Source organism: Papaver somniferum, chromosome 6, assembly GCF_003573695.1.
Source record: "Papaver somniferum cultivar HN1 chromosome 6, ASM357369v1, whole genome shotgun sequence".
NCBI classification, from domain to species: domain Eukaryota; kingdom Viridiplantae; phylum Streptophyta; class Magnoliopsida; order Ranunculales; family Papaveraceae; genus Papaver; species Papaver somniferum.
The window spans coordinates 142,802,241-142,819,379 of record NC_039363.1 but is presented as its reverse complement, the minus strand read 5'-3'; the positions used below and the strand labels follow the sequence as shown (position 1 = coordinate 142,819,379).

General features: G+C 37.6%; 3 protein-coding genes and 1 non-coding gene across 8 annotated transcripts; 2 read left to right on the top strand and 2 right to left on the bottom strand.

The window, feature by feature from the left end:
* Positions 1-3,537: 3,537 nt before the first annotated feature.
* LOC113289608 (pentatricopeptide repeat-containing protein At2g01860-like) lies at positions 3,538-5,945 on the top strand. Of its 2 annotated transcripts, none has more exons than XM_026538920.1 (2): positions 3,538-3,694; positions 4,234-5,945. In XM_026538920.1, the coding sequence occupies exon 2, from the start codon at positions 4,324-4,326 to the stop codon at positions 5,863-5,865; it is 1,542 nt and encodes a 513-aa protein (XP_026394705.1). In that variant the 5' UTR covers positions 3,538-3,694; positions 4,234-4,323; the 3' UTR covers positions 5,866-5,945. The 2 variants fall into 2 exon arrangements, with proteins under 2 accessions (XP_026394705.1, XP_026394706.1); XM_026538921.1 differs by lacking the exon at positions 3,538-3,694 and adding an exon at positions 3,707-4,044.
* Positions 4,018-4,080, top strand: LOC113292268. Its single transcript, XR_003331752.1, has one exon. It is a non-coding gene; the product is annotated as a small nucleolar RNA snoR101 (small nucleolar RNA).
* A 627-nt stretch (positions 5,946-6,572) lies between the features above and the next one.
* LOC113289607 (BTB/POZ domain-containing protein At5g48800-like) lies at positions 6,573-10,158 on the bottom strand. Of its 2 annotated transcripts, none has more exons than XM_026538917.1 (5): positions 9,580-10,158; positions 9,086-9,152; positions 7,829-9,001; positions 7,205-7,744; positions 6,573-7,028 (listed from the first exon to the last, which is right to left on the bottom strand). In XM_026538917.1, exons 1-4 carry the CDS (start codon positions 10,023-10,025, stop codon positions 7,205-7,207), a joined length of 2,226 nt encoding a protein of 741 aa, XP_026394702.1. In that variant the 5' UTR covers positions 10,026-10,158; the 3' UTR covers positions 6,573-7,028. The 2 variants fall into 2 exon arrangements, with proteins under 2 accessions (XP_026394702.1, XP_026394704.1); XM_026538919.1 differs by having other exon boundaries at positions 6,573-7,018.
* A 40-nt stretch (positions 10,159-10,198) lies between these two features.
* On the bottom strand, positions 10,199-13,794 carry LOC113289609 (nonsense-mediated mRNA decay protein 2). Of its 3 annotated transcripts, none has more exons than XM_026538922.1 (5): positions 13,486-13,794; positions 13,337-13,401; positions 13,054-13,229; positions 11,417-11,525; positions 10,199-10,763 (listed from the first exon to the last, which is right to left on the bottom strand). In XM_026538922.1, exons 1-5 carry the CDS (start codon positions 13,769-13,771, stop codon positions 10,446-10,448), a joined length of 954 nt encoding a protein of 317 aa, XP_026394707.1. In that variant the 5' UTR covers positions 13,772-13,794; the 3' UTR covers positions 10,199-10,445. The 3 variants fall into 3 exon arrangements, with proteins under 3 accessions (XP_026394707.1, XP_026394708.1, XP_026394709.1); XM_026538923.1 differs by lacking the exon at positions 10,199-10,763 and adding an exon at positions 10,770-11,259; XM_026538924.1 differs by lacking the exon at positions 10,199-10,763 and adding an exon at positions 10,770-11,217.
* Between the last annotated feature and the right edge of the window lie 3,345 nt (positions 13,795-17,139).

Below are 17,139 nucleotides of genomic sequence, written 5' to 3'. Positions count from 1 at the left end.
TTGTCCGATATCCGGTATCCGTTTCCGAGTATTCGAGATCCTATAGGATTTTATCCATTTTATCGGATCGGATATTTTATCGGATATTTCTTCCTCAACATATCGGAAACGGATTAGACCCTATCCGAAATGTTAATATCCGATATCCGATAGTATAGGAACTTATTTGTAATTTATCCTAATTTCGAGTCTAGTATCGGATAAATATCCGATAAGTGTCAATTATGAAAATGTTTTACAAGGGTTTTTAAGCTTTTTTGTTATAACCGGATATTATCGGATATTTATCGGATATCCGACAACTTAGCCTATCGGAATCGATATTTGATTTTGATATCCTATAGGATATTATCGGATATCGAATATCCGGTAGTGCTTAACCTGTCGGATATCGTATTTCTAAATATCCGACGGATATTCTTCCATTGACAGGCCTAGCCCTAGCCTTAGTGGAAGAAGATCTACTTTCTCCATACTCTAAAGCAGGCATATTCCTCTTAAACCGACGAGGAAATCGGAAGCGAGAGCTAGTAGTTGCTGAAGTTGAGTCAGCTGTGAAATAGTCAGCAACATAAAATCCATCTTCAGGCCTTGTATAAGTAACTCTAGCTTGTCTTGAAGCTCGAGGAAACGGTAGTTCAACTAAACCAGTAGAAAATCTTGGATTTCTACTTAGACGAGGAGTAACTCGATTTTGAAGATGCCCATGGTTGTGAAGAAAAGATTTCATTTCTCTAACTCTGTTAGCTGTTCTAGCACAATCTTGTTTACTATGATCCAAAGTGAAACATTTATGACAAATTCTGTGAGGCTGTGTGCGATAGAGAAAAACCAACCCATTGAGATACTCCCGCAACATTTTCTGTCATAATTCCCCTTATCATTGGATAAGAAGTGTTAATATTAACAAACACATAGACATCTCCCCCATCAGTAGGAAAATCGTATGAAGGATCAACTTTCAGCACATTTCCAATAAGAGAACCCATTTGACGTGGAACCACTGAATTCATAAATTCTAAAGGAATATTTTTACGTAGAACCACTGAATTCATAAATCTAGAGGAAGATTTTTAAGTGCAGTCCAAAAGGTTTGGTTTTGAAAATCTGGTTCTCTATAGTTTATAGTTGGGTTCCAAGCATGAATAATAAAAAGCTTACCATCCAGAGACCAAGGAGTACCAACTAAAACGAAGTTCAGATCATCCCATTCATCAGATTTAATAACAAAAATATTAGGAGCAGGACATCTCAGATAAAAATTTCTTATAAGATCATGCCAAATAAGATGAGCAACATCCGCTGCTTGATAAGGAGACATTCTTTTCTCAAATAAGACTTTACCAATGATCGATTTCTCCCAGACTTCAACTTATTGTTCTATATCAGGGTTTGGGTGTTGAATAACTCTCTTAATCTCCTCAGAGTGATGATCAGATGCATCATTGAGAGAACGATTCATGCCCTCCAAATTTTGACGAGATGATGCCGTGCTTAATAGTAATGATATTGCAAGGAGAAAAGGAATAAAACCTGTATTCGTAGGATGAACCCACCACCAATTTATAGCATTCGTCACCGCAATTGGCTCCAATATTTGAGTAGAACGTGGATAAGTTATCTCAATTACTCTGACAATATGGAAGAGCCACTGAGAGCATTGAAAAGACACCAACAACAGATAATTATCCAGATGAGCATATTCGAAAGTAGTAGCCAACAACCTGCAAACAAGTGATGAAGACAATACATGTAAGTAGTTGTTAAACAAACGCGCAACTTTAGACATTGAAAGGCCTTATACAAGGCAGAATGACCAGATAAAGAAAGTTAATAGTATAGAAACATCAAAAAGAAAAGGGTTATCGATGTAAAGAGTTACAAATCAAGAATGACAAGATTTTTAATACATATTACAGAGGTTGGTATCTACTATCCAATCATCACAAAGATTCTATCATACGGATGAATTGAAAACAAGAAAAGATGACCTAGAACTACTGCATAGATAAGGGACAAAATTGAGCAATTAACAGATCAAAGAAGAAATTAAAATCATGAGAAAACAACAATTTATACAAAGATAAAAGATTTAATGATGAAAAACGATCAAAATAGTGAAGGAATTCAGGGTTGACTAGGATTACGCGTGGTTTTTCTCGTGTTTTTTAGTGGGCAATTTTTATTTTTCATTATCTCTCTTGCTCTCGTTAAAGGGGGAGATTCCGTAAGTTTGAAATATTTTTATTCTTTTTCCTATATTTACTCATTTTGTATGTTTGGTAATCAAAATAATAACACATGACGACTTCAGTCAAACCTCGATAAAAGAATGTTCAATAAATGAATAACCTCGCCAAATGAATAAATTTTTCTGGTCCCGACTGGGTCAAGGTGGTAAATGAATAACCTCGCTTAATGCATTAGTGAATAAAAAAAATTGAATCCTTAAAGGCCCTATAAAATATAAAATATAAATGAATAATCACTAAATTTCCATATAAAAAAATATACTCTCTCCGTTTCTAAAAAATAGGCTTGTTTGGTTTTTATAAAAATTAAGAAAACTAATCATTGAAGTCAATTTTCTATGTTTTTTCCTAATCTATCCTTTGGTCCCACTGATTTGTCATTAGAGAAAGAGGAAAGAGAAGTGGTCCTCTTTTTGTATTAAGAGAGAAAATGGAGATAGAGAAGTGGTCCCTCTATGAGTATAGTAGTAAAATCATAACATTTGACTTTCCACGTATGTAAACAAGCCTATTTTTTTGACATATCCAAAAAAAAAAAACCTGACTATTTTTTAGAAACGGAGGGAGTATATAAGAATCAAACAAAATACACAATCAACAAATTTTAAATAAAAATACATGTAGAAATAAACTCAAAAAAATTCATATATGGTTAAATGACTTTTTTTTTCACCAAAACCAAAATGCATCACATCCTTAATTTTATGCAATCCTTGCACAATTTCTGGAATATTTTGCTCGTGATGTATCAGGTAATTTTTTAAAGTGACCATCGCTTGAAAGGTATCTTGAGACGAAACATTTGGTACGACGCTATTATCATCCGGTCCAGTACCATTCTCATTAGGATAGTTGAAAACTTGTTCGACAACATGTTGGATATTCCATAACCGCACCATTCTCGTTAGGATAGTTGAAAACATGTTCGACGTCCATCAAATTTCTATAACGTAAATAAAAAATCATACCAGTTAATCCTTGGATATCTTCTTCTAATTGACCATTTTCTAATTTTGGAACATTTATATCTTCGAACCAAATCTTACAATGAGGGAAACAGTTTGCAATTGTTTTTTTCCTTTAGCTACGTTTGTACATCTTCTCTTATGTAATTTAACTTCTTAATTAAGAAAATATTGTCTAAATGAATAAATATTCATTTATCGATAAATAAATAATCCCACTAAACGAATATTTTTTCTTGGTCCCGTGGTCATTCATTTATCGGTTTGACCGTATATATTGGCGAGACACCGTGAGACACCTAACTAGGAGACAGGCGACCCGAAGCCCTATCCAGCACCAAGACCTATCAGTTGCGTAACCTTTTCTCTCGGGTTCATCAACGGAACTGGTAGTAAGGAACCAAAACCGATCCCTAATCGACTTTGAGTTCACTATTCTCCTTTAAAAGCAACACCCTGGTTAGGGTTTCCTCAGAGGTATATCTTTCTTCTTTCTCCGTCTTTTTTTTTCCTCCAAAGATTTAATAGATAAGGAATTTCGTCTGTGTATACTGAGCTATTACGATTTCCTCTTTATGTATCTTGACTGAAATCCTTTGAGTGGATAAAAACTTTTCTTGCATTTTTGGTGAGGGTGCAAAACCCTAATTAACACCTCCATACATTTAGGGTTTAGGGTTTAAAAGTAGGATATATACTGATAGACTTATATGCTTCGCATGTGGTAGCATTTTTCATCAGTAGCACACGCCGTTTAATTTTATCATCTTGGTTTCTTGAGTTGTCTATGAGCAAATGATGTTTTACACTTGATCGCTGAACTTGAGGTAAGTTAATGTTAGACAAGATTAAAAGCTGATGCTCTCTGTTGCCGCCATAATACTTGTTTTTATTGCTTCTGTATATTTGTTTATCGACTCATAATTGTTCTTATTTTTTAGTTTATGTAGTGTCTTAATCTTGATTCCTATGAGTTGTTCAGAATGTTTACTAGTTCATATATACTGATGTCCCAGCGGAGATACCAAAACATTGGAGTACTTCTTTAGGTGGTCTGTACAAGTTCAGGACGAAATGGAACATCTATAAGTTCAATAACCTTGGCAATGGATTCAGTGCTGTGCAATTTTCATGCAATATTTGGAAGACAAAGTTATCCGTTCCTGGGTCAGTCTGTTGGTTCTCATTTCATCGCAGTTAGGGTATCAAATTCTCGGGGAAGCTCAAGCAGTGTAACTCGAACGAAAGCTGGGAATACTCACCGGAAATTAACCAAGAACCTTCGATACCCTCGGCGTGCAAAACTTCCTCCAGATCCCAGAAGTAATCTATTCTTTCAGAAGAACAACACTATTGAGGAGGACCTAAATTGTAATGAGCTGCCCAACATTGATGATGAGGATGGTGGTGATGATGAGGATGGTTTAGAATGGAGCGCAGATGAGGTCGATGCAATTTCTTCTCTTTTTCAAGGTAGAATTCCTCAGAAACTTGGCGAACTGAATAGGGAAAGGCCTCTCCCACTTCCCCTGCCTCATAAACTTAGACCATTGGGGCTTCCAACACCAAAGAGGCATGTGAGAATGGCTTCCCCCATGTTATCTTCTTCACGAGCATCTGTATGTAAGAGAGTTTACAAGAACCCAGAATTCCTCATCCATTTAGCCAAAGAAATCAGAAGTCTACCATCGGATAAAAATGTTTCTGAAGTTCTTAGCAAATGGGTTCGATTCCTTCGGAAAGGATCACTTTCTATGACAATACGAGAACTGGGTCATATGGGTCTTCCAGACAGAGCTCTACAGACTTTCTGTTGGGCTCAACAACAACCTCAATTGTTCCCTGATGATCGCATTCTAGCCTCAACAGTCGAGATCTTAGCAAGGACCCGGGAACTGAAAATGCCATTCGACTTGCAGAAATTCACAAGCACAGCAAGTCGGCCAGTTATTGAAGCTTTAGCAAGGGGTTTCATAAGAGGAGGAAGTTTATATCTGGCTAGAAAGCTCCTTTTAGTAGCTAAGGATAATAATAGAACACTGGATGCTAGCATTCATGCTAAGCTGATTTTGGAACTTGGGAAGAACCCTGACAAATACAAGCTTGTATCAACTTTGTTGGATGAGCTAGGTGAGAGAGATGACCTAGAATTGAGCCAGCAGGATTGTACATCAGTCATGAAAGTGTGTGTAAAGCTCGAGAGATATGATACTGTTGAAAGTTTGTATAGTTGGTTCAAGGAATCGGGACGAGAGCCAAGTGTTGTTATGTACACTACAATGATACACAGCCGGTACAAGGAGAAGAAATACAGGGAGGCATTTGCCTTGATCTGGGAAATGGAAGGATCAAACTGTCTCTTTGATCTTCCAGCTTATCATGTCGCAATAAAATTATTTGTTGCACTGAAAGATCTCCCAAGGGCTGTTAGATATTTTTCGAGACTTAAGGAGGCTGGTTTTGCTGCAACTTATGACATTTACAGGGATATGATAAAGATTTATGCAGTGTCAGGAAGGTTGGCCAAGTGTAAGGAGCTTTGCAAGGAGATTGAAAAGGCAGGATTCAAGTTAGATAAACAGGTGGAATCTCTAATGCTTCAAATGATAAAAGATGTTGGGTCAGTTAAGAGCTGTACTGAGTTTTAAGTAAAGTCAAAAATTGTAATTTCTTAATTGTATCTGTTGGACATTGTTAAAATGAATTCAATTTTTTTCCTTGCTTTTAAGTTGAGCAACGGTTCCAGCCTTCCAGGCAAAATCTTAACAGGATGAACTTAAATATGCAGTTCTTTTTGGGGGCAAGCAGTCTGCCAGGGGAAATATGCACAATTTGTCTTGCATATGTTAGGACTTGGATGATGGAGTGAAACCACAACCCGCGGTTACCGTACAAAGCAATGAGACTATAGTGCATAGTTTTGGTAAAAGTCCATGAATTTGTTCCACCACCTTCACTAAAACATTTGCAGCAAATTAGCTAACGTGTAAAGGTCTACTACTTCTGAGAAGTCCAGAGGCACTTCTTGCTTCTGCCTTCTGTATCCAAACAGGCTAGAAATCATTTAAGATCAACCCACTCGAACTGCTGAAAAAGAAAACCCACCCAGAAGTCCAGAACCTACATTTCGAGAATCAATCTGAAAATTCATCAAACTCACCATCCTGAACAAACCCAGATATCAAAACATTCCATGTAACAGTCTCTGTAATGCACCAGCTTACTAACCCCGATAGCACTGGTTTCTTACTAGAGCCTACACAAAACCTTTCAACGGAGCATAATACCTTTACAATGCATAGACTGGGTTTCCCACTGGTTTAATTTGGTAATATGGTAATGAATAAAAGAAGTATGAAACAGAAGCATTGATTGAGAAAACACTGCAATTATCAATAGCCAAATGAGATGTTCTCAAACAACACAGACACACTCCTTAAATGAGCACTATTCTTGCAACCTGTGGAAACATAAACTTAACATCCTGGTGGCCAAAGGGAACAGGTTTTGGCTTACCGGCCATCAAAACTTGAAGGGTGGTGTCTAGTTCAGCCACGCCCATTATCATTGCCTGATTATCTGCGCTCTGGCATATGACCTGGATTTTCTCAGTGATGTGAAATGGGATTTACAGTTGTAGCATTTACCATCTGTACACATCTTTAAAAAAGAGACCGGATTACAGAATACCGAACAGTCAATCCGAAAGGTCAAGTACTACTCGATCTCTTCAAAACTAAGGACGGAAACTGTAATGTGTATGTGTAGATACATATCCAAAGAAGACGAGATCTTTTTCTACTGCAGGAGACTTAGCACAAACATAGAGCACGGTTAAGATCAAAGTTTTTAGGATGATATGAAATAAATAATAAAGGCCTAGACTATACTCCTAGAAAATCTATTGTCTGTTTACTACCACTCATAAATATGATCAGTTCAGACTTCAGGAAGACAAAATATACGCTGTGGAGAGTATGCAGTTACCTAGTATATATGTGCCTCACACATTTTCCTAGTCATCTTAAAATCTGTTTCTTGTGAGTGTTTTGATGGCGACGACAATCCCCGGGAAGAACTATGACTGAACAAACTCATCTTCTTCATCATCCACGAAAAAACAGTCAAGTTATGAGAGCCAGAAGATTTTTCCATGTTCTTTTTCATGCAAACATGGTCTTTTTCCAGATCATTGAGCCTCATTCTCAATCGAGTTAGTTCAAGTTTCAGCTCTCGGTTCTCTCTTCTTAATGATGCATAATTGTCTTTGGGAGACATAGCTGCACTGAGCCCACCACTACCAACCCGCCATGACTGATGTAATGTTGGTTTATGATCAGGGTCTGGATATGAGCTGCATAAGTTATTTCGAAGCCTTAATTGCTCAAAATAGAGAACTTGAACAATGGACTGGATTGGAAGGCGTTCATTTTGTGCAGCATGTGCACCAGCTTCCTGCGAAAGCTTTTGGAAATCAACTAGTTTGCAGATCCTCCTTTTCTCTGTATCAGAAAGTCCCTGATGGGCCTGAAAAAGTTCAACCACAAAGGGTTAGAAAAGATATCTGATTATACTTAAATAATCCGGCCAGGACAAGTAATAGATGCCTACTTTTAAATAAATATCAATGGCTCGGTATAAACCATCATGGGATGTCCGAGCATGTTCTGGCAAAGATTCTGCAATGGCCATGAACTTGGTGAACTTCAGGTTTGCATCAGGAGCTATTTCAGCCAAGTAGGTGTCAATTAATTCTGCAACTTTGAGCAATGCACTCTGACAAGGAGAATGAGATCCTTCAGACTCGTAGGCAGAAGTGTATTCCATATCATCTTCACTGTCATCCTGCTGAGAGAAATTTACCAAGATTCTATGAACTGTATCAACATCAAATAAAGTATCACTAGGATGGCGAAAGGATGGGATCAACAGATCATCCAGAGTAGCTATTTCCAGTTGTGACCCAATCCTCCTTTCAAGATCAAGCCTGCAATTACTCGTGCAATCAAGCATCATTGCAGTTCGTAACATTCCAAAAAGGAATGAGATAGGGATGATGTGTTTCTCCACAGGTAATAAATTGACAATTGTCTCAACTACTAGTCTTTGGAGATGATCGAAGGAACCAACAATATCGTCTTTTGGTTGAACAGCTGAATTCCATTGGCTGGACTTTTTGATCAAAACTTTTTCCGCATAATCCATAAGTGATACACCAATGCTCTCTGGACGAAGCCCTCGACATCTCATGGCTGTTATGACTCTCTGATATAAATCAATTCGAAGAACAGAAAGATCTTCAATCCACCAATCTCCATCACCATTGGCCTGCCTATTTGTTTGAAGCCTGCCTGAGCTGCTGTATTCTAAGCGTGAAAAACTTGATGCTATTTGTTCAACGCATGCTTTGGAAGCAATTGCGTCAGTACATTTACTAACTATTTTCAGCTCGTCAGCAAGGGGGAGAAGGTTCTCACACTGTTGCAGCACTTGAACGCACATCTCAAGATTCTTGCAAACAATGGTATCTATGTAAGTTTCTGCACGAAAACCAAGATTACCTTTTGCATATTCCTCGGTCATTTCTAGGTAATTAGAAATGCAACAAAGTTGAGCAACATTTGAGGACGTGATCTCAAAGTTTACTCCATAACAGAACTTTGCAGCTAACTCAAATGATTCTGCACCCCCAGGTAAACCACAAAGTTCAACCCTTGAAAGATCAGTATCTCTATGATCTGCAACTAACTTTCGAATTCGTCCACTACGAGAAACGAGAGGGAACTGTATTCCACGAATAAAACAGATCAGAAGATGTCACACAAGAAAAAGGACAATACAAAGGAATCAAAAGATATGCGCATATACCTTGTGTAACGCAAACGTTGCTCCATCCACTTCTATAGTAATGTCACTATGGACATCCAAGAAAATCCTACACAAGTAGTCGAAGGAAATAAATTAAAAGAAATCCATATTATAAATGATTTATCTCTAACCGGACAATCTCCATCTTAACAAGTGTCCAAGGAAAATTCAAGAGACAAAATAATTCTGCTCCAGAGGTTTAAAGTAAGTAAATTAACACATAAGCATAATTTGTGTAAACTGCTTGTGTTAATTTTGAACTCATTCTATGTATAAAATGACCAAGATTTCACCTTGGAATACAAAAAACAGGGTGAAAGAAAAAAATAAATAAAAAGATAACCATATCACCTCCTCTTCTTTAATCACCAAATTTATAAAGTTTTTAAGCAAAAATGTATAGAAACCAAAGAGAAGTGAATTTTGAACTTAAACAAAAAGATATACCAGTAATAAACATGGATATGTTTTAGAGAGAGAGAGAGAGTAAATACCATTGAGTGTTGCAGCGTTGCTTAGGACATTTGGACAAGCAGAGATGGTGGTTATGGTGATTGAAGTTCATGTCCATGACAGAAAAGAATGGGGAAGAGAAGTGCAGTGAAGTGAAGGAAGAAACAAGAATAACAAAAGTAGAAGACAAGGGAAGTATAGACAGACTAGAGAGAGAGGGGGGAAGAATTTGTTGTTGTTGCGGAGTCATTTTCAACAAATAGTTGACGTGCATAGAGAAGGAAAGGAAACACTTGATTAAGTTTGAGTGCGCAACTTTCTTCACAGGCACGAGTGTGGTGGTTGGTGGGTCATAGCTAATTCCACACACTCTTTCTCTATCCAAATATGAGGAAAAGAGGGAGGGGGGAGGAGGAGGCATGAATGAAGGAGGAAAATATATTGAAAGAAAACAGGAAAATCCTGGAAAGAAAAAGTGAAAGAGCATTACTGTAGGTAACAACTGGATTCTTGACACTAGTAGTCTAGTAGTAGTGTAACACTACAACCAATTTTAACGAGCTCCCCGCAAATTTTGCAAGCTCAATTTCAGTACCATATGAATTGGCTTTGACAATTGTTGGAAGCATTTCTATCAACAGATGTTTCGAAGAAGAAGAAGAACGCAATAGTCTTTGATACCTAAGCTTTTGAAATACTGTTACAACAACACAAAAAAAATTGCAAATTAAATTCTAGGCCGTGTATTCAGGCATCTGAAATTAGACATGATAAATAGTTACATATACTTCTAACTCTAACCATCTTCCAGATAACCAGACCTCTATTTCTTCCTATCTATTTCAGCTCCCTTTACGTAATCATACTCCCACGTCACTTCTGTGTACGTGATATATTAAGCAAAAATTCAGGTATCAGAATACAAACGAACTAACCGTAAAGACTGAAATGGTGTGTTCAAACGCCAGTCTCTTTGTTTTTTGTTAAGCGGTCTTCCTTTCCCTGCTTTCTCTCTATTAACCCTCACATCAGCGATACCCCAAACACAAACTGCCAAATCCAAATCAAAAGAAACAAGCCTGAAAATACCATCTCCTTCTTCTATCGCAACACCACCTGTTTCATCAACAGACTCTAGAAAATACTTCACGTACATAGCCCGATCTTTGAACCGGTCCAGGTCTTGTGGAATACGAACAACTCTTTCGACACCCGGTGAAGAGACCTAAAAGTTACATCGTTATCTTGTCAAACCTCTGAAAGACAACCTATTAAGCACAAAGGTCTAATGACAACTATAAGAATAATAATTTAATAAATGATTCTGGTAACATTCAATTATTAGAGAATGAACCAAGTAAAAGGAGAATCAGGAAAGCTTGATTTTCAATAGTAAACCAAACTTCTCATAGGATGTTTAGGAACATGACTTTTCTCTGAACCAACTTGTTAAGGCATCATCAATGTCCTAGTAGCTTCTGAAAATTCTTCAGCATATCTGTGTCTTAGAACTATGAATTCTGAGATGTTTCAACCACGAAGTGCTTCAGCTAAAACTAGAAGTAGAAATTGATCAATGTTTGCTTAAAGCGCCCCTAATATCTGAGCAACTCAGCCACGCCAAATAAGAATGTCGTCTAGCAAAAGGCTAACATCCGTTCCTTCCTCTGAATCTGAGGCTAAAGCCCGGCATAAAGTGACAGATCTAATGAGAAGTTGAACTGGATCAAGCGTGTAAACCCCCGAAAAGAAAAGAAGAATAATGTGTAAATCAAGCATGAATCTACAGGTTGGGGTTGCAGTTTGTTAAGGTAACATGAGCGATATTCTGTTAAACTTGACAAACCAATAAAAGTAAAAAGGCTTAAAAAATTCTACCTCCAATGACACATTCTTGGGCACAGATCCAGCCTCCTCTGCTTCGTCCAACCGTGCTCTATAAGCAGAAGAGAATGCTTCAATGTCCGCCATAGTTGGAGAACTAGACCTATCAAAATCAATTTATTACATTAAGATTTTGTTTTGATGAAAATATGAAGGATAACAAGTATAAAGTGAGTAAACAAAAATGGACACAGGAAATCACAATGTGGAACATGGATATTATTGCATACCATTGCACAAATTGACTAGCGGAAATTCATTATGTTAAGAAAGGAAGTAGGTGTAAATCCATGTCATATCTTCTATGTTTAATTACATATAACTGCACCTGATAAGATAATCATAATAACCTAAGTTACAAATTTGAAAGAACAAAACCCTCACCTGAAGTTCCATAGAGTTTCCATAGCATAGCAATCACTTGTTGGCGAGAGAGACCTTAATCTTCTCTCAGATGTCATGCATGTCTAGGAGAGAGCTAGTCCTAACTGGTTTAAGAAGATTTCGGCAGCAAAATACAAGTCTTTTAAGCTATGAAAGTATAAAGTTTTCGAGAAATGCTTTTCTTAGAGCACAAAAACGCTTGAAAGGTTATCACCAAAAGCACGCAATTAAGATTTTACAAGCAAGAATTTACAATTTCATTTTTCCGATGCAACACTCATAATTTATGAAGCACTTCCTTTACAGGTGCAAACTGTCCAGTTGACTACTCTTTGGTATGCGCGGAAACGTGATGCGGAACAAGATTGGTGCGATATATTATATGACACTCGTAGTTACATAGACAATCTACGGGCGTTATCAAAATCTAAGGAACGTAAACAGATAATAACTATCACACATGCAAGTGCACTATGTCCAAAAGAGCCTTAACTATACATATCTTAAAAAGAAAAAAAAAAGAGCAGATACAAATAGCATGGCAAAAGCAAATAGAGTGCTGGCCTTTATCAGTTACAAGCTTCATTTTCCAATCATCAATGTTATTAGTTTCAGCAGACAGTGTACACCTCATAACATCGAGCTGAAACCATCCCAAGGATTACTGCAAATCTCAATCCACCCAAAGATGTTTAATCGTAACTAGTTTGAACCATCAACCCCACGATATCTTTTCATGCTTTGACAGTCTTGACGACTGAAAATTTGCTATGGGGTTTGCTTTTACTGAGACGTTGATCGTAGAAGCTAGGCCTTATTTTGTTAAGTTACAACTCTATTTTCGCTTTTGCCATATACAGTAGAAGCTAGTGTCTCCCAAATTTATAATGTGGTATCATTGTCAAAGTTTGACAATGGTAGAAGGCTGGCTCTATCAGAAAGAATCTAAGTGGGGTGCAGGGGCAATCCCTGCGTGTTCAGTGGTCAGGTTGCCGGATTTGCTGGAATGTTTAAATATTTTCAACTGTAAGCATCAAATACTTGTGTCCAACAGACCTGAGTCCCCATTGCTCTCCATAAAGTTAGCCCCTACTTGTTTCGAACAAACCTAAGCCGTAGAGTACTAAAGTTTCCAGCAGGTCTTTGTAAATCCAAACAGTGCTATTAACACACAAAGATCTATATAATACTTGTTCATGAAAGGATGTAAGTAATATTTGTTCATGTGGCTTGAGAAAAAGACTCACTTGTTTGAGAGCTTCTCAATGCGAACTCGAATGGTTGAATTCACAAGTGTCTTAAATGCATATATTTTTAAGTCACCATCAAGTGAACTTGAAACTTCCTCAGCTATAGCCAACGCTTCTTTATCCCACGTCGACCCAGCAAGTGAAATGCCACCCCCACCCCCTCCATCTCCAACCTTCCAAGCAGTTAGGTAGTAGAGTATAACTTCATACGTCAGTAACAGAAACGTAACAACATTGCAACAGTTAAGCTTCAATGTAAAACAATCACAACGTAACTCACATAGAGTTCACCCTCGTCGCTCTCATACAAATCTTCATCAAAATCATCATCATCACTAAATTCCCCTACAACAAATTTCCCAATAAACAAAATGAAAACGAATAGAAAAATCATAAAAAGAAATTGAAAGAGTACGAGAAGGTAATTACCATCTTCATCTTCGAAATCATCAAAACCATCATCATCATCATCATCATCTTCTTCTAGTTCCGCTACAATATCTTCATCTACTTGCTGTTCTTCCTCTCTCACAAGAGGTGAATTCCTCTTCTTCTTGGCATGGGTAATAAAAATCCGACCATGATTATGAAAGCTTTTTAGGTTTTGGGAAATACAAGATGGAGGAGGGCAATGAAACGGGAAGCGAGTTTGAAGGTAGTACCCTAGCGAATTACAACTAAAGCTTTTTAGTACCAAATTCTGAGATGCCGCCATTCCCCCAATTTTTCAGCAACAGCTTGAGCAGGAAGGAGCTCCTCATCCTTAGCATGTGGGGACCATATGGGGAGAGCAGTGGGTCCATTGCTACCAAACTTGCCCAACGAATCCCTCCACCTAGTCCTACACTACTAGAGTGATATAGAGTAGAAAATGTTTGATGGAAACAGCCAATAATACTCGTAGGTTTTACACTTTCCTGTGATGAAATCAGCTACTAAGAGCAACTGCAGTGGACGACCAAACCTATAATTATGGTCCAGGGACGAGACACAGCGGGACGGATTAAAGATCAAAAGCTGGACCATAACTAAATTCCGGACCATATTTGGTCTGGGACCAAGACCAAAACTATATATAATGGAACGGATGTATAATCACCGTTTGTCATCGGGCGTGCATATAAACTACGCCTGTTGTGAAACGTACGTAAAGACACCGCCCCACAAAGAGGCGTGTATATAATTTACGCCTGAATGAGGCGTTGCTGAAATGTTCGCCCGATGGGACGTTGGTAAAGTTTACGCCCCACACCAGGCGTTCATAAAGTTTACGCCCCAATGAGACAAAGACTATATCAACGCCCCAATGAGACGAAGACTATATCAACGCCCCAGCCCGGCATCAACGCCCCAATGAGACGAAGACTATATCAACGCCCCAATAAGACGAAGACTATATCAACGCCCCAGCCCGGCGTATGTATAGTTAACGCATGTTTGTCGAGCGGACATAATAGCTCCGCCCCATTTAAAGCTTCAGAAAATTTCAAAATTAGACAAATTTGTTTTTGAAATTTTTTTATACCGTTGGTAATTCGAACGTTGAAGAAAATCGAACGTTGAAGAAAATCGAACGTTGGAAATTTTCCGAGGAAACACCTATATATACACATGAAAGGGTGTAACATTTTCCCACAACTAATACTTCAAACTATCTATCACACCAATAAGAAGAAATATTATTTCTGCTTTCAAATCATTTGGAAATTTTTCTGCATTTTTCTTACAATGGCACCAAGAACAGCACGAGGTCCAAATTTTACGACAATTGAAGATGTAACAATGTGTAAAATTCATTTATCTATATCTCAAGATCCTAGTGTTGGAGCTGATCAATCAGAGGCGACGCTGTGGACTCGTATCAAGGATGATATTGAACTTCATTTATCTAATAATCCAGAGCGCTCTTGGAGTTCCTGGCAAAAACGATATCAGGGAATAAGTAAAGATGTGGCGTTATTTTCGGCAAAAGAGGCAGAAGTGGAAGGTGAATATCATACTGGATGGGGTCCTGAAAAGAAGGTAAGCATTCTTGATTTTTTGAAAAATTATATTCTAATATTTAATAAGCGCTCATGTACTTAAGTGTTTTTAAAAACATTAACAGCTTGAAGAAGTGAACAAGCGGTTCAAGGAATGCAACGATGGGAAAAAATTTAAGTACGAAGAGTGCTATCCAATTGTGTTAGAAAATATAAAATATAATCGGCGATCGACTTTTGTATTCGATACGACTCACGATTTGGACACTTATGAGAATAACGAGGAAGATGAGGAAGGACCGCAAACAACAACCCAAGGAGATACTTGTAACGACACAGATGGGGGAGACATAAAGAACACATATCACCAGCCATTGGTTCACGCAAATATTCTTTCCCATACACATTTACAATCGTCTTACAGAACCTACGAGTAGCTTCCAGCACAGTGGTTTCTCCTATGCGTAAGTACTCGTCTATTGCATCTGCCGCACATCCGTAAGCTAACATTCGTACTGCTGCTGTTACTTTTTGATGAGGGTTTAATCCTAGAACTCCACAAGCATCGGGCTTTTGAACAAAATATCTGTTTGCATTGGTAACACCTTCCACTATTCGGTTAAACAATTGTCGACGCATTCTAAATCTTCTGCGAAAAACATTGGGTGGTTGGTTTGGGTACGGAGAAAAATAGTCGTTCCATAGAAGTGAAGCCCCTGACTCACGATCTCTTGGTATTTTGATACGAGTTTGAGGCCATTTTGAATTTGTAATAAGGACTCCCAAACTAACGGCCATGTTATTTTGCATAATTGCTATTGCATCATCATCCGAGGAATAAAAACTACTGTTAGAAGAAGAAGAAGAAGAAGAAACAGAAGAGCAATAATGAGCGGTTTTCTCATAGTTTTCCATTACTATATGAAGCAGAAGAGAGGTATTGTTATTCATATATTGAGTGATCAGGTCTTTAATTTATAACCCATTTTCAAGAGCATTAAAGTGACAACAGAAGAGAGGTACTGATTTCCAAAAAAGATAAAGTGTTTTCCAAAAAAGAGAAAGTGTTTGTCAGTGACTATACAATAAGAGTAGACTTGAAATGACTAGTCGCTGAAAGAATAGATAAGCATCTAACTATCAGTAGGTCTATTATGACTACACAAAAAGATAAGAAAAGATAACACCAAAGACAGGTCATTTAAATAGTCATAACAAATTAACTATCAGTAGGTCTAGTATCCGAAGTCGACGATCTTGGTGCCATAAAAGGAATGTGCGTTTTCGGAGTGGTATTGACTGAGGACATTGTTGAAGGTGATCCTAGATTCATAGCACTCCAAACTTGTGGTGGCATTGTTTGGGAAAAGGAACCGTATCCAAGGGGAGGTTGGACAGTGTGCGGCATACGGAAAAGAGATAGTTGTTGCTGCAAATCAACGTTCGCATTATTTAGCCTTTGTATTTCTGCTTCTTTCGACATAATAACGTCCATCCTCTCCTTCGTTTGTTTTAATGTAAAATCGCGAAATTGTTGATTAAAATCAGCATTTTCTTGAAATAATGTGTAAGCTTCATGCTGTGAAGAAAAGATAAAATACATAAGTACAAATATACAATAAAAAATCGAACGTACAATAAAAAGTCGAAAGTACACTTACGTGGGATAATAGATGTGGAGGAGGGATATGTACATGTTCAGCAGGTTGTTCAATTGGTTCCGTATACAAGTCACCGACATACCCATATGTATGGGCTTCCCAAATAGGATGAGTCACATAATCTTTGTAGTTGGTTACCAATCTCCAGTATTGTAAATATATATCATAATCTTTAACAACTTGCACTATCTCTATTGCATCGACCAAACCTTCTTTTTTTAGGCGTTCAGCTTGAATATTGCCGATATCCCCTATAACTGTGTGTAGTCTTATAGGAACAGCGAAAGTACAATGGTTTTGCCTCCAACACCTTTCACCAAGATACATGTTGTGATGTACAGTTAGAAAGGGAATAAGAATTTAGTAAGTATGTTATATAGAAACAAAACCATTAAAAAAAGGTACTTGGCATTTAACAACAATTATTGAATAAAATTTAA

Excerpts from the sequence above, each read along its gene's own strand:
- LOC113289609 (XM_026538922.1), bottom strand. The coding sequence starts at position 13,771 with ATGGCGGCATCTCAGAATTTGGTACTAAAAAGCTTTAGTTGTAATTCG. Across the intron at positions 13,402-13,485 it reads TGATTTCGAAGATGAAGATG|GGGAATTTAGTGATGATGAT; the intron begins GTAATTACCTTC and ends AATTTGTTGTAG. Across the intron at positions 10,764-11,416 it reads CCAAGAATGTGTCATTGGAG|GTCTCTTCACCGGGTGTCGA; the intron begins GTAGAATTTTTT and ends TGTAACTTTTAG.
- LOC113289608 (XM_026538920.1), top strand. The coding sequence starts at position 4,324 with ATGGATTCAGTGCTGTGCAATTTTCATGCAATATTTGGAAGACAAAGT.
- LOC113289607 (XM_026538917.1), bottom strand. The coding sequence starts at position 10,025 with ATGCTCTTTCACTTTTTCTTTCCAGGATTTTCCTGTTTTCTTTCAATA. Across the intron at positions 9,153-9,579 it reads CAACGCTGCAACACTCAATG|GATTTTCTTGGATGTCCATA; the intron begins GTATTTACTCTC and ends CTACTTGTGTAG. Across the intron at positions 9,002-9,085 it reads CAACGTTTGCGTTACACAAG|TTCCCTCTCGTTTCTCGTAG; the intron begins GTATATGCGCAT and ends CGTGGAATACAG.